General features: G+C 42.8%; 2 protein-coding genes across 4 annotated transcripts in view; both read left to right on the forward strand.

The window, feature by feature from the left end:
* furina (furin (paired basic amino acid cleaving enzyme) a) overlaps positions 1-6,040 on the forward strand; it is a 75,629-nt gene extending 69,589 nt beyond the window's left edge. For all 3 annotated transcript variants that reach the window (XM_053415504.1, XM_053415444.1, XM_053415380.1), the window contains exon 16: positions 1,230-6,040. In XM_053415504.1, coding sequence (XP_053271479.1) covers positions 1,230-1,837 — 608 coding nt within the window. In that variant the 3' untranslated portion in view covers positions 1,838-6,040. The remainder of the gene's footprint in view (positions 1-1,229) is intronic.
* A 2,134-nt stretch (positions 6,041-8,174) lies between these two features.
* Positions 8,175-23,445, forward strand: fes (FES proto-oncogene, tyrosine kinase). Its single transcript, XM_053415510.1, has 19 exons — positions 8,175-8,192; positions 8,461-8,836; positions 9,495-9,668; positions 10,131-10,227; positions 10,335-10,518; positions 11,677-11,814; positions 11,986-12,105; positions 12,268-12,390; positions 14,816-15,011; positions 15,632-15,712; positions 16,574-16,783; positions 17,429-17,551; positions 19,252-19,305; positions 20,092-20,210; positions 20,369-20,463; positions 20,558-20,681; positions 21,428-21,585; positions 21,723-21,845; positions 22,449-23,445. Exons 2-19 carry the CDS (start codon positions 8,612-8,614, stop codon positions 22,589-22,591), a joined length of 2,487 nt encoding a protein of 828 aa, XP_053271485.1. The 5' UTR covers positions 8,175-8,192; positions 8,461-8,611; the 3' UTR covers positions 22,592-23,445.
* Positions 23,446-23,773: the final 328 nt, after the last annotated feature.

A 23,773-nucleotide genomic window follows, 5' to 3' on the forward strand; every position in this document is an offset into this window, starting at 1 on the left:
TAAAGTCACACCTGCTTCATATCAAGAGTCTCTTTAGTATTAGTATCAACTTTGAATGAAGATCTGACTTCTGATGAAATCAAATTCTCAAATCTTTTTCATCATCTCATCTAAATTTAATGTTGCCTTCACACTGCAGTCTCCTACTGAATCCAAATCCAGTTTAAGGTCTAAAGCTCCCACTAATGGTGCCAGGTCCACCTACACTACAGGTTGTCTGAAATAGTGACAGTCTGACCCCTACAGGCTGTCAGAAGTATGTACATACTGACAGGAAACGTCATAAACATAATCATCTGAGGGTTACCTTAATATGATCATAACAATTCTGATCATGTACTCTGTAGAGCAACAGGGTTTTACAACTTTGGGCTTAAGACTTTATTTTCTTTGTTCTTGAACAAGTTGACAAGCTGCTGTTGTAAATAACATTTTCCTTCCTGTGTTGCCTCACCCTCCTGTTTGCAGCTCTGTTACCCCCGGGCAGCCAGAGTCTGTTAATTGCTATTACAGGCAATGGTCTGCATCTGGACCTGCTGCAAATGGAAATGGGTCCGTCCATTTAAACGTCTCGGCAAATCAATTGCAAAGCGTTTCATCATCAGTTTTTTTTTAGCAAGCAAGTGATGCACTAACAAAAAGTGGAAATGGCAACATGAAAGTGAAATTGCCTCAAAACCGTCTCACAATGACCCGTGGATGAGTGAAAACAGAAGTGTTACACAGACAATTTGCATATTTCCAAGTGCACACTTGCTATTTTGAGAGCGTAACTGACGAGTGTAGCAACACGCACTGCACTAAATGTACACAATGCATTCAATTGTCATAAAGAGTGACGCTCTTTATTCTCAATATTCGCCATCTTGGCTCTGTAGCAAAAGGGGAGGACAGCTTAAATGATGTCCGACAAGAGGACACGTTGTCAGTAAACCCTTCATTTTTAAGTCAAGTCAGAAAATTAAGAAATCAGCTGACAGAAATTTTAGCAGGGTAGGATCACATTTACATAGATCATAATTTCTGGTGTGAGCACTGTGTCGGTATTTGTTCGGGGACAGAAGGATCCTGTCAGAGACACAGCTATCATTCTTTAACCATGTTTTCTGTGCTCTGAGGTATGAGTGACTGGGCAGGAGTCCTGGTTCTCTGTTTATGTCTCCTGACTCCTATGAGGAGGGAAAAGATGAGTGTGACTGTTAATTTCAGTTTCTTTCTCTGTGTTACAGAATGCAACGCCGGCGACTACCTCTTTCAGAAGGGCTGTGTGAAAGAATGTCCGGCAGGCTACTCAGTGGGCTACCAACCCCTTAACTACACAGTGGGAAACTTCATATCGCCAGCTTCCGTCCCAGCTTGCCTTCCCTGCCCACCGCCCTGCGTGACGTGCAGCAGCCTGAGCCCCGAGGCCTGCCTGTCCTGCCCCCCTCACAGCTCCCTGGACAGCTTCTCTGGCACCTGCCTGCATCAAAACCAATACATGCGCGAGTCCCCTGGCACCTTTATAGTGGGCCCGGGTGACCGTGACACGCAGGTCAAGCTCAGCTCCCAGCTGCCCATCACCGTTGCCGTGCTCAGCTGCATGGCCATCATCGCCACCTTCGCTGGCATCTTCCTGCTGCTGCAGCTGCGCTCAGGCGCCGTCATCAAGCTGCCTTCTTTGGAGGGAGGTGGCGGTCTTGGGGGTAGTTTCAGCCTCGGGGGAAATAGGGTGGTGTCTTACCGTGGCATTCCGACAGTGTGGGGGGATGACGGCGTAAACACAGACTCCGATAACGAAGAGTTTGACGTCCACAATGAGAGGACTGCCTTTATCAAAACACAAAGTGCTCTTTAATGCCTCCCGCACATCCCTCCCTTTCTCCTGCTTTTAAGATCCTGTCGGCCCCTTTTCTCTGATATTTCAGGGCTGTGGTAACTGTCCTTTCACAGTCATCCCTTCTTCTTTTTCTGTCCGCCTGGGTTTTCAGATGAGTCCCGCTCCGGGGTCTTGTCTTCCCCTCTGCTTGTGGGAGACCTGATGGGAAGCTGCTGTCTCTCAGAGCTCGGGATAGCCCAAGCTTTGCTTTGTTCACACATCAACGCATTTCTATTAAACTGGCTCTCTCCCTCCTCTTACCCTCAATCACTCCCAGTGTCTGTGCAGAGTCCATTTTCCCCTCCAGCTCCCCTTTCCTACAGTAAGCAAATGATTATTATTTCCTTCTCACTATTTCTCTCTTTCCTTTAGTCTCAGTGCAGTAGCCAGAGGAGATTGTCGATTGTGAAAAGTAGACATGAGTGTTTGTGTGAGAACGAACACATGTCTGAATGACGTTGTGCGACTGTGAGTGTGTAAATCTGATGAATAGTGTTGTGCCCTTTTATAGAGAAAACTAAAGCTGCTCCTGTCACATTAAGAACTTCAACAACTTTAACAACTGATAACAACAAATATAATTATACACACAGTGTTGTTTGGTGACATTAACGTCCAAACGTCTGTTCAGAAAAGCCTCTCTTATCCGTAGTGCTTTACAAGTGCATTTCAAAAATCAAAAACTTCAGTGAGAAGTGAGAAAGAAATGTCCAGACTTTGGTGATTTAAAATTCTGTGTCAAGAGTCGGAGAAACAAAAGAGGCTGAGAGCCTTCTGGAAACGTCATCTGTCATCTTCCTTTTCATTACCAGACGGTTATTGTATTTACTTGGAGCAAAATCCATCTTTCATTGAGTCGCTGTTTTTATCTACAAAGTCATTGTTCCATGTGTGTGTGTGTGGGGGGGTGCTTTAGTTCTTCTGTTGTTGACATGATCTGGAACGATCTCTCAGCTCTGGCAGAACAAACTGAGTCAAACAACTAGCCACTATTTTCCTGCCTTCTGGGATTCTCAATGAACAGAACGTATCGTGGTTAAGAAACTCTAAATTCTCACAGAGGGCTCGCACACACACCACACACAGAGAATTGCAGATTGGCTACTCTATCAACCCTGAGGCACAATCCCTTCAGGGGATACTTAATGTCTGACGTGCTCTCACCCTGCGGCTGAGAGAGAAGCAGCTGTGATGCCGATTGGACCCAGAACAATGTGAGCTTCTCCAAGCAGCTGGCGGCTGTTGAGTTACCTGTGATTGATTTCTTGACAGAGCAGAAATGGCACCGATACATTAAGGCTTTCCCCCACAGTCAGAGCACATTAGCACCACAAACACCCATTATACACAGCTCATATCACAATGACTCAAAGTGTGTGTGTGTGTGTGGTCAAAGGTGAGGAAAAGATGAATCTGCCTTCTGACGTGAATCGTTCTTTTCCTCCCTCATCGCACGGCTCCTGCTCTTTTTCTTCAATTCTTGAATATTGTTGGGAAAACCTGCGTCGAGTCTCCGCATCCCGTCAGCGTCTCTGCACTCCCCCCCCCCCCCCCAGTCTTCATCTGATCTGAATTTCAGATCATCTCTCAGTGTACTTGCCAATTAATTATATTCTGAATGATGCTGAACTATTTATTCTGAGAGATTTTTAATTATACCTTTAGGGAAGATAGTTTTAGAGTGATTTTTCTTCCGGGCAGGTTATGATCTAAAATATGAAGCTATTGATTAATCCAGTGTAGCCACATTGAATTCATAAATCTCTTTTTCTGCTTTGTTGAATTGCTGATTATTAATATTATTATTGCTAGTAGAAACACAGCGGAGCTTGCTGAGAGGTTGTCATGGTGATGACGTGCATACAAAACTGCAGCTGCTCATCGTTTTATCTACCTCTCATATCATTCAGCAAGGTTTCATATGCAGTCAGAGGAGCTGTTCAATGATTATAGAGGTCACATTATATTTAGGACAGATATGAAAACACTCAAATCTGTGTTGTAGAAGAGAAACAAGCAATTTGCAATTCAGAAACTGTAAAGCTGCTGTGTAAATCCTAGTCCTCTATCGCTCCTGAAGTGTGTGTTTGCCTTTATGATCAGCGCTCATGGGCAGCCATCGGCTTTGTAATAGAAAATGGAGGGTTTGCCCATAGATCTTGTTGGCCAGCGTTTTAAGTGCTGAAATCGATGTAAAATAGTTGTGGGCGTTTGTTTTCCTCACCTCTCGCACTCAGTCTCTACTCAGACTGTTCCTCTTGGGGTTGAGACCTTTTTCACTTCTGTCACTGACAATCAATTTCCTTTATTTTGGGGTGGAGGTGCAAAACCGAACAAAACAAATCCATTTTAATGTAACAGCGTGTGTTGGGAAGCCTTCAAAGAAGGAGAAACACATGAAGACTGCATGTAGAGTTGAATGTTATTTGAATAGTAAAAGTTTGGTCAAAGACAAAAAAAATATTTAAAAAATCAGCAGAGAATAAAGAAAATTTAAACCTGCCAGAAGTCCTGTGCAGATGGATGGAGAAGAGCTGGTGTGTCTTCTCTCAAACACAACATTGTGCCAGGAAGCCTAATTCATCTCAGATGGCCTGTGCAGGTGGAGCACATTTGGCTTTTCGTGGCAGATTCCACCAGAAATCACTAAACTGGATTGGAAACCAACCAGAGGATGTGGCCTTAGAGAAAGTTAATACTGTTTGTGTGCTGTACATTAGTGCCCACTGCCATTTAGGCTTTGATTACCGCCAGTTTAAGACAGACACTCGTTCAAAAATGTAATAACTGCAGCCTCAGACTGGAGACACCAAATATGATTGACTTCCCATCACGGTTAAGTGTGCAAACAACAGATAATGTTGCTCATTATCTGTTGTGGCAACAAAATTGCCTCCGCAAATTATTTTTATTAAAGTCTGGAGACTCTGAATTTGCCCTTTTAGGTGAACAATACCGTGGGACCTCTACCAGTTTGATGCCATTATTATGGATAATTGATGCTCAGTCCAGTCAGCTTTTGTATATTCAACATCTTCCCTTAGAAGAGATTCTTATTGCTTCCAGAAACACGACAGTTTCTCCAGAAGTGCACACATGAAATCATTTATCCATCATGTTGTCGTCACTACAGCTTGATAAAACTCTGAAAACTTTAAACTGATGAACTCTGAGTATTCAAGTGTCTTTAAACTTTTGAGAATATCACGGAGGCAGACAGGCATTAAGTAGCGAGTGCTTCCAGAGCACGGAGAGAGAAACCATTAGCAGTCAGCGTTCTCCTTTCACTGCAAGAACGTGATGGAAACGCCACACTAAAAAAGAGTAAGAGGTTCTCTAATCGTGCCAGAAAGCTGCTCCTAATTATAAGGCAACCTCTCCATTGGCACTGGAGTGTGAAGCCTGTTAATATACAAAGTCACAGGAATGTTAAGAAAAAAAAGTGCTCGTTGCAAATTGTTGTCTATGATTATAAAAGAAAAGAAGACACAGTCTTTATATGAACTGATTCATGTCGTGCGGAGCTGCTGTCCGCCCGCAGGACGCAGCCGGAGGTGAGCCGTATTAAGTCGGAAAGAGTTGATCTGAGCAATATCTTTGGCATAACCAAAGACAATTATTTCAGCGCTGTGTGATGTAGTGCTTAGACGCGTTTTGCTTTCAGGTTGTCACAGTCCATCGACCCGTTCGCTTGCGTTCAAAGCGTTACGTTGATCTCATCCTGTCATCTCTGCCCTTTTTGATTTGAGACACCCTGTACAGCAGCTGTGGAGGGAGGAGGCAGAATGTATCCCATCTCCATTAACTTAAGGGCTGAATCAGATCTGCGTGCGTCCGTGTGTGTGCACATGCTTGTTGAAGTATAAATAAAACAGTTTGTGACAGGGGGCGGTTGGTGGAGCAGCCTCAGACGACACGGTTGACCACCTGCCGCCTCCTTGGGAGGTTCCTGGCCTGTGGCTGCACACAGTACCTTACAGATTTGTGACATATGAATAGTGTACAAGAATGACTATCTTATATGGGACATAACTCTAAAATAAGGCCTATTTTTGTATACATGAATGGTGCAGTGTAATTTTCTTGTAATTTAAGGATTTTTTTTTCTTTTGCTCTTTTTCTCTTTATTTAATTGATGTCAATTATAGATTCTACTAAAATAAAGATCTATGCAAATTTGAATGTGTTTTTATTCACTTGAAGAATTTGTATCTTTACTTGGTGGTATTAATGTAGAGTGAGTGATGGAACAACTTAACTTAAAGTACTAGAACAAAGTAAACACTCTCAATATTAAGTACAAGCCCTGCACTGAACATCTTTTTTAAGCCCAAGTTTCTACAGTTTAATTTGAGTTATATGAAAAGTGAAAGAACTAATGTTTGCTCTTTTGTGGAACCAACAACTACTGTGGGATTTGCATGAAAGGTTATTCTGTGTTTCGTGGACAAAAAATCCCCCCTGACAAACAAGATAAGCAAAAATTATACTTGAGTATAATTTTAGTGTTCTTCACTTAACTGTTTAATTTCCCTGCTACTTTAAACTTTAGAATATTTTAATGGAATCGTTCCGTCACTTTTAACTCGATTCAACTGAATTGAGTAAAAGTTACTCATAATTTTACAGATATAATTCTAACATACAAAATACAATCAATGTCTAAAACAAAAAAAAATGTTATCTTTATTTGCTTAGATCTTATTGGAGTAATATAATATAATCAGCAGACACTTGTTTTATTAACAATTTAAAACTAGGTTTGGTTTACAATTTTTTTTTTTTTTTAAACACATCTGCTGCAATGCTGATTATTTATTTACATACTAAAATAAAACGGTATAAGGTTACAGGCCCCATCAAGCAAATAATGCCTCAATTGTATAATGAAGTTCTGTGTGTAGTGGAGGAAGTTTACTGAAATTCGAGAGCTGTTCATTTATTAATTTTTCCATTGTGATCATCGGGTCAAAAATGTTATCTTCCCCGAGGAAGTGAGTTATCAGGATTACTTGAAAAAACGACTGCACAGATTAACACCCAACTAGGTCGAAGGCTGACGTTTCTTTTCACTCTTCAGTGTGAGTGCTCAGGAGTCACGATGTATAAAATAGATTAAAAAATCAGTCACCTGTAAAAGTATGTTTTTTTTTTTCCTAATTTCTTTGAGGGGTTCACAAAATGATTCTCTTTTCCTGAAGGTCCTGGTTTTCATGGTTTAAAATAGTTTAAAATAAACTCCCAGTCCTGCGATGTCATAAGTTAGATTGAAAAGATTAGAATAAGGTCGACATGACCTGTGATATCTTTCTGTTTCAACCTCACAGTCTTTGCTTGTAGCCTCAGTGTATCTGCTGTGGTGTGTGAACGCACCCCAGGGACTGCTGCATTAGGATGTCTCTGTGTTTCTGTCCCTTCTTCTCTCCGGCCTGTATAATGAGAGTATCTGATGATGTATGGCTGGTGTAATTAAGCCAATGGGTTTACAACAGAAGTTGCTCCCAACACCAACCAAGTCATAAATACAAGTAATGACGTGAGACCGGGTTCACGCTGAGGTAAAGAGAAAATTAAAAGCTTTTCTTTTATGCAAGAAACGCCATCAGCACTTTTTTACATTCTGAACAGTGGACCTGAGAGAAAACAAAACAGCATCTCGGGAAGGTTTGAGCACAGCGGCCATTGCTAAAGGTAAATAGCACTGAAGCAATATTTTTTTAATCAATTCCTCTTTGTTGTATGTGTAGTAACATATTGGGTTCAGCAGTGAACCTGCATCAAACTCCCTTTGGGGAAAACATTGCTCCAATAGCCTTTCCGCCAACCAGACACGTAAAGGGGACACATGCTTTTAAGAGCATGTGTCCCCTTTACAAGTAACAACACAAATTAAAACCATGAACCCAACGATGAGCACAATATGTCTCTTTTAAACACAATACTTGACTTCAACTCTATGTGGTGAGAGAAGAATTTAGCTAATTTCCATAATTTACTTTTGTAAAACACAATGGAAAAATCCAAGTTCTGTGAAAGTCCTGCATTCAGCATGCGAGGCTACAGCCACTGTATATAAAGATGGCCGATGTGACTGCTCCCCGAAAGTGAAACCACGGCATCTCAATCATCACCTAGTGTAATAGCTGCAGTACAGGCCATAACACCCACCTTCTCCATGTTAATGTATGGGACATGGACCAAAGTAAAAAGTATACTTCAAAATAAGTGTGGAATGAATTAGTTCTTTCATGCTATAGAATGGGGCGAAGCTACATCTAGAGATGGAGTGCAAAGCTGTGAAACATCTTCATAACTATGGAACTGAATTTCTCAGGTAAAGTGCATGTGGCATGTAACAATAGCACAGTATCTGTGCAAATTGAAATAAGTAGTTACTACTGTCTGATATTTCTGATGCACACAGTGACTGATGCGTGTCTGTGGTTATTCTAACCTGCGTGTGGAAACTGAACTAAAGCTTTTGAATCACAGTGCCAGTAACGTTGTTCCTAAATTGAAAGCAACATTTTGATAATGAGCATAACCACATTCAAACAAACACGAGGAAGTGTTTTCTCACATGTGCCTTTTTTTCTCACAAGGAAATGAAAGCGCTCGGTGGTCAAAGTGAAATAGTCGCTCTCGATCGCTGGCACTGCTCAGTTTGCGTCTCGAGAGAAAACACAGAGGAGCTGTCGAAATTACTGCTGACAACAAATCCCTGGCAGGGAGGAGAGTTTAAATATTCAGAGGATGGCTTTCGGGGACGACCTGCGGTGCCCACAGGCTCATGCAGCAGTCATGCGGCTGCTGGACTCAGAGCTTCATCTGATGGAGGTCATGAAGAAGTGGATGGGTCAGCGGGCCAAGAGCGAGCGGGAGTTCTCCGTGCAGCTGCACCACATGGCTGCCATGGTGGAGAAGCTGGAGCGACCTCAGCTCGGCGCAGGGCAGGACTACATCAGCCAGCTCAACAAGGTGAGGCCGTCAATATCCCACTGCTCCCTGATCAGTGGAGGAAGAGACACAGAGACAATCTGTTTAGGTGCTGAAATAACTTTGCAGCCAACCTACACTTTCATCAGCCCGAAGTATACTAACCCTAATCGCAACATTTCTGTTTTTCTTAAAATTGATAAATATATTCATTTCCAAAACCACATAAAAACACTACAGAGAACACAAACAAATGTGCACAATATACTTAAATAACATGAAGCTAAAAGTCATCACCTCACACGTCAGTTCTTCTTCTCCTGCTTCTCTTTTTGTCTGTGTGAACTTCAGGTCTGTATCTGATCATCACATCTACATGAAATGAGTAACAAGAGCTAATGTCGGACTTTTGACTCCTGAGTTACAACCAATGAACGGATGTTGTAGCACTTCCTTTACCTCAGAGCTGTGTCTGCACATGTTACATAAATGTGACAGCAATTTAAACCATTTTCCATTAATAGCCACCAGTAGCAGGAGAATATGACATAACAACTTGGCAGTCATTGTTATCAATGAGATGAGATTCTGTAGAACTACACAAACAAGAAACTAATCCAGAATCCAAGGTGTGGGCCACAGACCGGCCCTGGCTGAGGTTTGTTAATCCGGTCTAATAGACCTTTCATGTGTCTGTCAGTCGTGGGACGTGCTGGTCGCTCAGACGGACGCTCTCAGTCAGGTGATGAAGAAACGCTCCGAGGATCTGCTGGACGGTCCCATCAGCAAACTGACGCTGCTCATCAGAGACAAACAGCAGCTCCGCAAAACCTACGCAGAGCAGTGGAATCTACTGAGGCAGGAGCTCAGCAAGGTGTGGGGCACACACACACACACACACACACACACACACACACACACACTAAACTAACATCCGATTGAATCATATTTACTTTGGTTAATATCACTGAATTCATTTGCTTTGTGAAATTCTAACACAACCTTTCACTTTAATCATTGATATATATGAATTCAATGACCACACATAACTCAGGTGCCGTGAAGAAATAATTATGACAAATACTTTGAACAAATACAAATACTATAACAAATAGTGCTACACAGCCAATGTCACATCATTTCCTCATGGCTCTCTCATGTTTCATGTTCCACTGTGGTTAAGGCCTCTGTCCACTTCCTGTGTGTCTCGGTTTGTTTCGTCGCAAACTTGAAACACAGTCATATATCTTCCGTGCTGTGAAAGGTGCTGTTGTGTGTGTGTGTGTGTGTGTGTGTGTGTTTGTTTGTGTGCGTGTGTTTGTGTGCGATGCTGCAGGTGACCCACACGGAGCTGGAGCGAATGAGGAGCAGCTACAGACAGGCAGTGAGAGAGGCAGCTCAGGCAAAGAGGAAGCACCAGGAGGCCTGTAAAGGTAAATTCATCACATGTACCGCTGAACCACATACATAACCCACGCAGTCTATATGTGTCTCACACCCGTCTCATGCTGTGTCGTCCTCTTCCCCTACATGTGTGCAGATAAAGAGCGAGACAAGGCTAAAGAGCGTTATGTCAAAGCTCTGCTGAGGCTTCACGAGCAACACAACGAGTACGTGCTGTGTGTGCGAGCTGCTCAGGTTTACCATCAGCACCACTACAGTCAGATCCAGCCCGCCCTGCTCAGCGCACTGCATTCTCTGCAGCAGGAGATGGTGCTCATACTGTAAGATCACACGCAACCCACGGAGTGTGTGTGTTTGTGTCTGTGTGTGTGTGTGTGTGGGTGTGTGTGTGTGTGTGTGTTTGTCTGAGAGAGAGAATTTTGACTCTTTTTTTACTTCAACATCCAAAAACGAAAAAAACGAATCATCTGAAAGGAGAGAAGCAATAAAGTGATAATAAGGTCCCGTCCTACATTTCACAGCTTTTTGGAACAAGTGACAGGCTCTGACAGAACGTTAGGATCGACATTAATCAACTGCGCAGACTCTTGACCTGGAAATTCTCATCTACTGCTCTGGAGGAGAGCAGAACACTTTCACCAGGGGTAACCATAAAGTTTAAAGTTCCATCAAACTCAGTGGTGGAGAAGTATTGCAAACTTTGTATTTAAATAAAAGTGCAAATAGATACACAAAAAAGTTGCACATTATTTGCTTCCTTTGTTGGAACAACATCTTAAGAATGGGTTTGACCCGTAACCTCCGTTTCCCCCATGTCCTCTTGTGTCACCACATGGAGAGTGCAGGGGCAGTTTGTCAGACTGGCAGCCTGGACATCCCCCGAACAATGAATCCAAATTCAGGTTCACTGTAGTTTATTGCAAAACAAAACATTTCAAAATGAAATGCAGAAGTTTAACTTTATCTGCTATTGAGCTTGAGGATGACACTGCAGGTCTTTCCTGTCAAGAGTCCAGTATAACGAGCGTCTGCCCGCACTATCTGAGGAATAATAATATATAAAGTGAATTTATATGGACATAAATGTGGCTCATACAGTTATTTGTAAGTATACCTAAAGTATCAAAAGTAAAAGTTGTACATCGTTATGATTGAGTCTCTGCCTCCAACAAACCACTTTCAGTTTCCTCTTGACTGTCATGCTGCTGAGTTTCCCTCTCGTTAAGGATTACTTTTAACCATATAAAAAAAAACAATGTGAAGATATAACGCAGTGCATTATAAAAGTGGCATAAAAAAGTACAGATATTTGTTGTTTTGTGTAAAAAAGTACCTGAAAATAAATCTAATTTAAGAAGTAAAGTACAGATACACGAAAATTGTATTAAAGTACAAGTAAATACATTAGTTTGAGTCAATGAACAGGTGAACACCGTGTGGTTGAAGTGTAACACGTGTTGTTCTGACCTGTGAACCAGGAAGGAGATCCTGCAGGAGTATTTTGAGATCTCCACTCTCCTCCATCATGAGGTGGTGAGGATCCACAGGGAGATCTCCTCTGCTCTGACGGCCATCGATCCTCAGACTGAATACGACAGCTTCATTCAACAGAACAGGTCGACAGCGACACACATTACAACATCTGATGTCCACCACGCAGAGCACTGGTGCCATGAACCTTGTGTGTGTGTGTGTGTGTGTGTGTGTGTGTGTGTGTGTGCGTGTGCGTGTGCGTGTGCGTGTGCGTGTGCGTGTGCGTGTGCGTGTGTGTGTGTGTGTGTGTGTAGGTCTGTGGGGGAGATTCCTGCCTGTGCAGAGTTTGACTGCAGTCTTCTGGAGGACAGCGAGCAGCTGAACCCCAAAGAGATCGAGCTGAACGACCTCACGCTTGAGACCATCCAGCACCAGTGAGAAGAAAACACTGCAAACTCACATCACTGAACTCCAATTTCCTTTATTAAACATCTTCCTCTTACCCTCCCCCATTCTGTTCTGCCACCTATTTCCTCTGCCTGATCTGCATCATCTTCCTCCTCTCACCACGTTACTTCCCCGTCCCTCTGTCCCAGACTCACTGCGGTGGAAGGGGAGCTGCTGGACCTGGCTCGGACTCTGGGCTCCCAGCAGACCTCTGTTGAACAGCTGGACCTGGAGCTGGATGCCGAGCTGGAAGGTGTCAAAAAAGGCCAGAGGTGAGTGGACCTCAGACATGAGCCAGAATCACTCATCCTCTGACGCTGTATTCAGAGCTTTACAGCAAAGACAAATTACTGAAGATATTCTCATGCGGGAAGGCCTTTCCATCTGGAGAGTTCAGTGTGCTCTTGGCTCGGCAACAGCTAATAGCCAGTGTTTTCTCTTGGGGGCAGTAAGTGCCTCATGAATTAAAACGCAGTCATATGGTCTGAGATATGGAGCTCAATCCCCTTGTTTGTCTTGGTTGGCGAGGCCGTGTGACGGTGTTAGAGGTTCACAGTCCCGAGGGAGGGAACGAGTCATTAACAAGCTCCTGGAGGACACACTCTGAAACAACGCGTGCTATTTGCAAAAGCCCGACAACTTGCTGAGGCCCCTGGGGAGCACACACAGTGGAGGTGGGGGGTGGGGTTCGAGAAATGAGCGGATGGATTTGTCGCGCTCTGCTCTCGATAGTTTGACCTTGTGGGACCTGTGGGGAGACGTGGCTCGGCACTAGAGCGGATGTGGGAGGACCACACGGCCCCATGTTCGATTCTGCAGCTAAGTGTCCCTGAGCATTCAGAGCAACATTTAGACACTGAATTTGATAATGATGTTATTTGCAAAGCAAGTTGAAGGCTGTCTGGCCTGTTCTCTTCTCACTACAAAGTAACTCCTCTGCAACTTTGAATTACATCACATCATCCTCTGTTCATCTTTGTTTACTCAACTTTTCTTTAGTCTGAACATGTTGAGGACGTCTCACTGCATCGGATCATGGTGTTGGATCCTGATCGTGGTGGCTGCTGATCATGGACAATCATTTTTAACAAGACTACTTGATACGCAATATGTCAGATACTCCATTACTGACAATAATTCATCAATTAATGTACCTCCCATTACGTTTCAAACTGCTTATTCTAATGAACGCTATAAATACCCTTATTCTTTTGATCTTCTTCATTACACATCTGTTGCACTTCTGTCCATCCTGGGAGAGGGATCCCTCACATGGTTTCTAAGTAATTTTCTAAGATTTTTTTTGTGGAGTTTCTCCTTACTCTTGTTGAGGGTTAATAACACTGTCACACCTTGTTAAAGCCCTATGAGACAAACTGGGATCTGAGAATTTGGGCTTTAAACATTAAATTTGATTGATTGAGGTCGGCAAATAAGTTAAAGGAATAGTTTTAGACATTTTGTAGAATGATCCTTTTTCCCCCTCTTTGGTGAAAAGCTAAATGATATGACTGATATCACTTCCTGTCTGTAGAGCTGTTTTCAGAACCCTAATAAAAAGCCAGGTATATTGGGTTTGCTCATTTTCTGGAAATTGTCCCGGTTCCGAGGCGTTGACAGCAACAGGAACATTTCTGTAACATTCAGGTCTGGAATCACGTTGAACCTCTTTGTCGGCGTCTTCGCATCTGTTGTGTATTAGAAACGTCCTCATCACACCCACTCGCTCTCTGTGAATTTCTGGAAATGTTTCTGCTGTATTCTCACGTGACCTCACTCTGACATTTCACTAGGGGGCTGGTCGAAAAAGTTTGGAGCAACTGAACCAGACATCCACAAACAGCCCCTCTGGAAATACTGAGGAACACGTCCAGACTTCAGTGCATTAGGAGTTCTTTGAAGATCTTTATTGCTTTCACAGTAAAGTATAGGCAACTACCGTAAAGACTCCTCGGGCCCCAGAAAGCCCCTCTCTTTGACATTGTCAATTTGCAAATCCTACAACATTGTCATATTGGACTAATTAAAACATGATTAACAAAATTTAGGAAGAAACAGATGATTATTTGAAACATCCAAAAACTCAAGCACACGGATTTCACAAAGAGCAGCCGCATATTGTCACTTCTGAGCGGCTGAAATCTGAGAACCTTCGCCGTTGGTTTTGATATATAACCCGAGCAAACATCGCTGGCTGATTCATTTCCTGACAACTGATGAATAGTTTCAGATCTAACCAGATTGCCCTAGAGGGACTTGCTAAGTGACTCATAACGGGGCTGTGGCTGCAGTGTGTGACGTGTGTGTGCTGCACAGGAACTCAGAGGTGACAACAGCGTCCACAGAGATAGTTCGGGTTGGTGGGGATCAGATGGTGGTTGAGCCCTGTGTTGATACTGTAGCTACAAGATTCTCTACAACGAAAGTCCCTGCTCGGTTGTGGTTTAGGATTTCAGAGGCTCTTGGGTTATTTGAGGTTTAATGCTCCTACACGCTCACCGGTTAACTAAGCGCTTGTTAAAGAAGCCCCATCATTGATTTCATTAATCAATAGGAAGCATCTGCAGACGTATTCGCACAGACAGGCTCTTTTTGTGCTCCTGTGCTCTCGGATTGTGTCACTTGTGTTGTTTTATTGACTTTTTCATCCCTTTATACTTTACCCTTGTGGATATACAGCTGCTCTGTTTCAATCAGGGTCTACCAATTCAGCAAGAGACATGCGCTGGAGGGGTGTCGGCAGCAGGTCGCTCTGTCTCAGGGCATGAGGGCCAAGCTGGAGGCTCAGAGACTTATTCTGAAGGAGAAACTGGACCAGCTGGGCTCCAGAGAACCTCCGTCTGCGCTGAGACTGGACCCAGACAACGTTTCACTTTCATCCAACTCAAGCAGCGTATGTTCTCCCTGTCACACGCTTTGTTTCCTCCCTAATCATATTAGTTCTGTCAGAGAGCCAGATGTGTGGTATTTACCCTCATAAACAGGTCATGGTACAAAGAATAGTTTCAGACGTCTATGATCCAACATGGACGTCTGAAACTACTGTTGATACACATCAACAGTCTTTATGTAAGTATAAAGATGTCAGAGCTGTTAAAATATAAACAATGTTTAGGGCAGCATGTTTTTTTGTGGTTAGCACTGTCGCCTCACAGGAAGAAGGTTTCCACTTGGTCAAAGTCTTAGAGTTTGCTTAATCTCCCTGTGGTTTTCCTGTACACTCCCTCAAAGCAGTCATTCTTTCTCTACTTCTTCTAAACCAAAACACATTTGTTGACAGTATTTCTCAGAGGTGAGGTGGCACAACTCCAAGTCCTGAGCTACATGCGATGATGGAACTAGAAACAGCTACATTCTGAAATATACGCAATAAACTATTTGGTGAATTAGTATATATCCCTGCGCTCTCTACCTCTGAACACCTAAGTGCAGCTGAACAAACCAATTCATTGGATGTAATCTTGCAAGTATCTTTACACTGATAGAATGAGATTCATTTTTTTTTTTTTTCAGGAACACGGTCCAACTCCTTCCAAGCTCCTGATGGACGGGATCATCACCAATCTTAGTGGCCTTTTTAAACTAAAGTGTGAGGTACGTTAAACAGTTACACACCAAACACTGTAAAACAAGTGTTTATATTTGATAGTGTGAGATCACATTGGACACACTGACCAGAATCTATAGTATTTCTGTGTGTGTTGCTGACAGGAGGGACAGTTGTTTCAGTTGTAGGACACTTCCTCTCCTCCATCTCACACCTTCCTGCTCTTAAATCAAACTGCAGCAGCTGTTTCTTCCCTCAAACCACACAGCAGACAATTCATCATGTTTTGGTGAAAGTGTCTGCTGCAGCTGACTCAGGCACATGATCTTTCTCTGGGTGCTGCGTGCTCCTGAAGGCACCACGGGATTTATTGAGGTCAGCTTTGTCGGTCGAGCTACTACTATTGAAATTCTGCCCATTCTAAAACTATAGGTTAACTTCTCAGGCAGTAAACCTACCGGTCCACAGGTTGTCGGTTTATCGCTGCAGACAGATGTTAGCTCACAGGGAGCCTCGACCCGACTGTCATGCACACAAACTCTAAACAGGAAAAGGCCTTGTGCTGTCATTCATTCATCTTTAAACTTTCAGAGAGATCAAAACGACTGCATGTAAGCTCTACAAGATCATTTTGGGAAAATAATGTTTTAATGTCCATAATGTGTTGGCCTTCAAGTCTAAATTATTTGAAGTGTGAACTACTTCCCTCTTTCAAACTCCCTGCTCAGTGGTACCCTGGAGGAATGATGGGTGATGCAGTGAGACTTTAAAGGATTACAGAATCTTCTTTGAACTATCTCTGTATAATCTTTGCAGAATCATCCTATAACCACCCTCTATCTTTTCTTATTGTTTCATTATTCATGGAGGCATTTAAGGATTCTTCTTCTCCCTGCTCCTGCCTTCAGGTGCTTCCAGTCCTCCCCCCGGTGCTGGATGTGGATTGTCCTCTGGGGCAGCAGGACTGGTACCACGGAGCCATCCCCAGGCTGGAGGTCCTGGAGCTGCTGAAGACTGATGGAGACTTCTTGGTGAGGAAGAGTCAAGAGAAACAGGGTTACGTGCTCTCTGTGCAATGGGACGGATCCTGCAAGCATTTCCTAATCCAGACCACGGATGTGAGTAAATCTAAACACATATACAGTACTGGTCAAAAAAACGCTAAATTTGTCCACCCAATGGAATTTAGTGTGTAATGTCTCAGTCTTTTTTAAATGTAAGATTAGAACAAATAAATCATTCGTTTTTTTTTTTAAGTAGAAATGAATCATTTTAAATCTTAAATCTTTACTCGTCGATCTGACAAACACACTCTGTGTTTTTTCTACAACAGAACGGAAACAATTGTTTGGAAAGTTTGTCGTAGCTCTGTTGCAGAAGTTCCTATAAAGATTTAGCACTTAAAGTTTGCTTTGGTTGGTTTCCATGGGGATAAAGTCTGGACACTGTGGGTGTCCCTATTAGATTAGAAAGCTTGTGTTCGGTAAATATGGTCATACAGTTTCCTTACCAGTATTTTGTGGTTACACAGGAGGAAGTTATAAAAATAACTTTAGTCTGTGATTTTTTTCAGCAAACTAAGTTCTGATGTTTATAGTGAACACAAATTTGGCTCAATATTGGTTCATTTTTAATCAATCTAAAGATTTAAAAAGCAATCATTTTATGATTTTTTCCATGATGTTGATGCATGTTAGTCTCCCACCTGTTTGATTGCAAAACAGTATGCTTCTGTACATGCTGCTCTGTTTGTGTGTCAGTAGAATCTGTACCGTCTGGACGGACAGGGGTTCCCCAGCGTCCCGCTGCTGATCCATCATTTATTGTCCTCACAACAACCCGTCACCAAGAGGGCTGACATTGTGCTGAGGACACCTGTACTCAAGGTATTTAGCTTTCATATCTTCACAGGGATGGATATAATATAAATATAGATATAAGTTACTATCTGAATATATCAAACGTTTCCATTGCTTGTCCTTGATAACCAAAGACGCTGAAAAATGGTAGCAAACCATTTACCAGGGAATAGCTGTTAATCTTCCTGTTTAAGCTGGAAACAGCGGGAGACACTTTTGTAATCCGGCGGAAGAGGCCTCTGACTCCACCTTTACTTTTAGGTGAGGCCTCACTGAGGTAACTCTCCGTCTGCATCTCAGTGCTGCTGCTGTGACACAGACACTCACCCTCTGAAACCAAAGCAGGCTCAGCTGGAGGTGGTGGAGAAGTAAAGATGGCTGAGCCTGGATCAGTGTCCTCCAGACCAGACTCCTGGTCTTCAGTAGTGGTGGCTGTAAGAGCTGGTGGAGTAGTGGTTATGGCTGAATCTGGTACAGGGTGCTCCTCCAGACCAAGCTCTTGGTTTATGTCCTCATCAGGGGTGGTTACAGCCACCTCATCTGCTGACTGCGTGTAGTCTGTCTGAGGCTCAAATAATTTGCAGATCTTCTCTGCTGCAGTATTGCTGACCCATACTGATCAGAACTTCAGGTGCAAAGCAGTGGAGTCTTGCCTGCAGGACGCCCTGGGTGTAGCCCTGTCTCACACTCTCCTGTATGGACCAGACCATGTCGTGTCTGGTGACGCAGGATCGGGCAAACTGAAGATCCAGTGAGGGCAGAGGGCCAACAGGTGCTCACCACCTCCGCCAACCCAACATCCATTTTACTGAGCTGCATGTTGAGGTTGGTGTTTGTAGGTTGGCTGCTAGAAGCTCTGAACCACTTTAGGCACCACCTCTTCTTAGACCCAGCAGTTTGGAGCTGGAGGGCTGCTGCTGAAACTGCTCTGTCATTCCCCTCACATGCTTTAAAAAAAGGTGACCTTAGGATTCTGAAGCACAGCAGGGATGGTTTCTGAAGACTCAAGCTGACACTGTCCATCAAAGAGAGGAAGAAAAGAGAAGCTCAGCACTGACAAGTAAAGTTCCTCCAGACACACGTGAACAGAGTGTGCTCAGGGAGCTGAATGAGAGAGGAGTGACGTCGAGAAACTGGAGAATCAACATTCTAGAACTTTGTAACCATTATACATTAATTACCACACAAACCACACACAACTTCAAAGGACATTCATTTGTCGTACATTAATTGAGACTGACTATAAACACAGTAAGCATAGTTACTAATTGTTTAAGCTCTATCCTTAACCAAACGCAAATATAACCTTAGGCTAAACCTCACCCTTTTATAACATGTATTTACTTTCATATTAAATGATTTAGATTATGGGGATTTACATTTTTGTGTGGATCCCTGATCAGGGGACTTATCCAGGAGGTATTTTTTCACTTTCTTTAATTAATTGTCAAATGAATTTTATTTTTTTCCTGGGGAATAATTCATGGATTATTTCTGAAAAAATCAGGCAAATTCAGGAGACTAATACTTGATACATTGTGTGTTTATTATTTGGTGCAGCCTGATTTAATTTGAGGGGGAACTGTTGGGCCCAATGCGATGCCATTGTTTTGTTAGTCTAGAGCTTTCATTTATATTCTCTAGTCTCTCTTCTTTTCTGTCCTTTGCTGCTCTCACAACATAAAAGAGCAACACATCTCTCATTGTTTGTTTTTTAACCCCATTAGGACAAGTGGGTTCTGGACCATGATGATATTATCTTGGGACAGCTTATTGGACGGGTGGGTATGCTTGACATCTGTTGACGGAGAAGTGAGCAGACACAAACATTACATTTGGATTCCACCGATAACAAAGAGACAGGTGTTTTTCCCTCTGAAAATGTTTTCAACATATTTGCATGAAACTTTTTGGCCAGAGGACAAAGACGACATGCACAATGAGTCACAGTCACTTAAAACATGTTGCACTGTATCCTCCTCTGGCTTGAAAGAGCTCTTCTCTTGTGATGGATACAGAATGCAAAGTAAAATATCTTCTGTAGTTGTGCTCTAAGCTGTCACAAGTCTTCAGTGGGTTGAATAATTCATATAAAGAGGGATATCTTCAAAGTTTCTATCGTACTGTACAAAATTCTACTTTATATTACCATCTCTTTGTTGTGGCTATTTGCCCTTGGAAATACAAAAAGGACATTTTAATAATAATTGAAAACCCTAACTGTGGAAGGTAAACACTTTGTGTAATTCCGGCTGTCTCATATTATCTACAGCTGAACGAAATCATCTTTAAACATAAGAGGATGTGCTGTAGATGCAGATGTAGTGTAAATCACTTACATTGATATTACTTTGGGACGGGATCTCTTTATGGTCAGTGTGGACACCAGAGAAACCATTAGAATTTATCTACATCTTTATTTCCCATTTCATCTGCATAAAATTGTACTTCTGGGAACATTTCACCGAGGATATTGTCTCATGTTGAATTAGTTATTACTCTGATGAGTAAGAAAAGAAAGTTTTAAAAACACTGGAGCTGATCATGTTGTTGTTGGTGCGACACAGGGAAACTTTGGAGAAGTGTTCAGTGGTTCCTTACGCTCTGATAAAACTCCTGTAGCAGTGAAAACCTGTAAAGAGAACCTGGCCCCAGAGCACAAGAATAAGTTCCTGATGGAGGCCAGGTTAGTACACAAACAAACACACGCACGCAGGCATGCACACACACACACACACACACACACACACACACAAACACACACACACACACACACACACACACACACACACACACAAGCACACACACACACACACACACACACACCTCTGTGTTCCTGTCCAGGATCCTGAAGCAGTACGAGCATCCAAACATTGTGAGGCTGATAGGAGTGTGCACACAGAAACAGCCCATCTACATCATCATGGAGCTTGTTCAAGGTGAATTGGATCCTGTCAGACACCACATTAACATCCCGACAGCTTCAAGATGGAACGTGCCCTCATCCCTCTACATGTGTGTGTCTGTGTGTAGGTGGTGATTTTCTCTCCTTCCTGCGACAGAAGAGTCAAAGTCTGACGTCTAAGATTTTGATCAAGATGATAGAGAATGTAACGGCTGGTATGGAGTACCTGGAGAGCAAGAAGTGCATCCACAGGTTGGTCTGCCAATCAATCACTTTATTTTAAAGTGCGCTAATTAGATGTATGAAAGCGTACTTTAAATCAAATGAGACCAAATTTGAAAAGATATGATCTTCGTTCGACTTGTTATGTCTTATTAGGGACAAATGTTTGTTTAATGTAAAATGAGGAACATATCATTTCTAGTTTTGTATAATTTCTAAAGTACGGATTGTTAGGTTTTGTCTAACAACCCGACCAACTTGGTGTTTAGACAAAGTGATTTGTACATGGCCTCGCTCATTGGTTGAAGTTGTAAATACATTCACCTATTGTGTTCAAGTACAACTTTAAATGTACTTTACTTGAATAGCTGCAGGATGTTTTGTCAGTTATTGAGTGGAGCTGAGGATCTCAGGAAGTGGAGTCCATCTTGATGAGTCCCCCTGCCCCGGGTGAAGCACCACAGTGGTGGAGGTTGTTGTTGCTCCGGAGGAGAAGACATGAGGTTGTGACATCCGGCTCATTTACTGGGTCGCTGTACGATTTACCCAGCAGGGACGGATCAGCTGCTCAGCCTGTACAGCGCCGCATGCCAACACTGCTTCATATGCAACAACAACAGAGACATGACCAGAACGCCTGTTCTCTCACTCCTTCCGGTGCCGTCTGCTCTGTTTCTCTTCAAGCACAGCATCACGTTCTGTGTCTTTCATCATCTTTTCATCAGCCTCTGTGAAAACCCCTTCTCTCGCTCTGTTCTCTTTCTTTCTGATTTCAGGGACCTGGCAGCTAGAAACTGTCTGGTTGCTGAGCACAATGTGGTGAAGATCAGTGACTTTGGGATGTCCCGTCAGCAAGAGGATGGCGTGTACTCTGCAGAGGGCGGCCTCCGACAGATCCCAGTCAAATGGACGGCTCCCGAGGCCCTGAACTACGGTACACCACTAACCCCCTGTGACCCCCAGTCCCAGCCATACACACTTACCCTCTTTCTTTCTGCCAAATGGTCAATCAGAACCTGACAGTGACCCGTCTGTGCCTTTGTCAATGCTGCCCCCTGCTGGTGTGTTCAGGTCGCTATACCACGGAGAGTGATGTGTGGAGCTTTGGGGTCTTATTATGGGAGGCTTTCTCCATGGGAATGTCGCCCTACACCAGCATGAGCAACCAGCAGACACGAGAAGAAGTGGAGAGAGGTGCATGCTCATATCAAACACTCACAATAAACTGTCCGCGTGTTTGTGTTCAGATAATCCCTGCTCCTTCAAACTGGTTTCACACCTTATCTGAGACATGTTTCCACACATGTGCGCTTCTATGTTTGATAGTAATAATAACTTCATTTATATAGTACTTATAAATAAAAAAGATACAAAGTGCTTTACATATAACAGAGCAAAACAATGAGAGACATAGAAGAGAAAAATAACGGGGCCAATTTCAAATATACACTAAATGAATAAAACACACTGACAAAAGTGAGAGGAATCATCATAACCACCATTAAATAAATAAAACCAAATAAATGTAACAGAATCAGAATTAAGAATTAAAAGCGTATTTGTACAAATGTGTTTTAAGGAGTGTTTTTAAAGGGGAGATCAATTCAGCGCCTGATCTCCTGGGACAAGGCCTCCTAAAGTCCAGGGGTTTAGGAACCGATGATAGATTTGCCGCGTGTTTGGTCACAGGGGGAGAGCAGCTCGGAGATATAAGGGTGCCCCAAACCAGGCGGGGCCTTAAAAGTTATATTAAACGTATTTTATAAACATTTTTAAATGATGTTGTATGTGTTTCAGGATACCGCATGCCTGCTCCTCACGGCTGCCCCGTGGAAATCTCCAGGATTATGAGCTGCTGCTGGCAGTACGATGCCAAACACAGACCATCTTTCAAGAAACTCCGTGCTGAACTTACTTCTATACAGAAAAAAATTACATAATTCAAGCCTGGATGGTTGGAAGTGTTTATTTTTTTTTCTTTCAGAAAAGGAGCTGAAATTCAGTAAATGGACCAGTTGGTGGCAGAATTGTTTCTTCACCTCTTGCCCCTTTCACTTGTCTTTTCATCCCTCCGCCTCCAAAGAACGGAGGCTTGTTTTCAACACATCCGTCTTCTTTTAGACGGCACAAATTTATGCTAACTCGCACATACGCCTTGTGTCTCATAACAATACATTACAGAGCAGTTGAACATTAACACCCATTTCTGTCTGAGAGAAACCACACAGACGTGTTGACGTCTGCTGGGGGCTTAAGTTGTTGCTATTGACACTAGTTCTGTAAGTCTGCAGCCTGTGGGAATCCAGGAATAAAACACCTTTTAATGAGGATATTATCAAAAATGAAAAGACTTTTTTTACAGAGCATTATAACTTAACACCTCTAGAAGGAATATTTTTCCCTCAGCAACAGGTGATAACTATGTGTCTTGTGACATTAGTCACTCATTGCAACACTGCCACAGACAATGATCACTGAACTTGTTACTCGGCTCAACAGTCTTCTAGCAACAACGACTTACCGGGTTCACTCTTACAGCTCTCATCCGTTTCCTTTCTGGATGCAGCTGTCAGCTTATTTCATGGAGAACAAAAACACTGTTCTGCCAAGGCCAAAACATGAGCCAACAAATTCAATCAGACCGCACAGAAATCAGTCTGCTGAATATCCCCTGATATTTTCATCGGGATCCATGCATTGTTCCCTGCTAATCATATAAAGCTATTTACAGTTCTCTGGTTAAGAAAATCAGCCCACAATTGTGTAATTTAAATAAAATATATAAGACGTGTAATCTTTGACTCTTAGAAACATGGATACATAATGTCCTTTGAAGGCGTCGTCTGAGCGGTAGAGGGTGTGTGTGTGTTTGTGTGTGCTCAGATTCTTAAACAAACAAAACCTGTTTTGATTACAACTGAATTGTTCCGCCTTTACTGACACCGATGCGTTTGTGTAAATCATACTTGAGTTACAATAATATGGTGAGGACATGTACAAGTCATGTCAAAAGACATTATATGTAGAGTTAGCGTGAGAATAACAAGATCAGAGAATCAGAGGCAGGGTGGGGTAAGCTTTTCAGTTGCCCCGGGTGAGAAAAAGTAAGACGCAAATTTCCC

The sequence above is a fragment of the Pleuronectes platessa genome, chromosome 1 (genome assembly GCF_947347685.1).
Source record: "Pleuronectes platessa chromosome 1, fPlePla1.1, whole genome shotgun sequence".
Lineage (NCBI taxonomy): Eukaryota > Metazoa > Chordata > Actinopteri > Pleuronectiformes > Pleuronectidae > Pleuronectes > Pleuronectes platessa.

What these genes read in the sequence shown, in the direction of transcription:
- fes (XM_053415510.1), top strand. Translation starts at nt 8,612, where the DNA reads ATGGCTTTCGGGGACGACCTGCGGTGCCCACAGGCTCATGCAGCAGTC. An exon ending in CAGGAGATGGTGCTCATACT is followed by an intron (nt 10,519 to 11,676) that starts GTAAGATCACAC and finishes CCTGTGAACCAG; the next exon opens with GAAGGAGATCCTGCAGGAGT. An exon ending in AGCTTCATTCAACAGAACAG is followed by an intron (nt 11,815 to 11,985) that starts GTCGACAGCGAC and finishes GTGTGTGTGTAG; the next exon opens with GTCTGTGGGGGAGATTCCTG.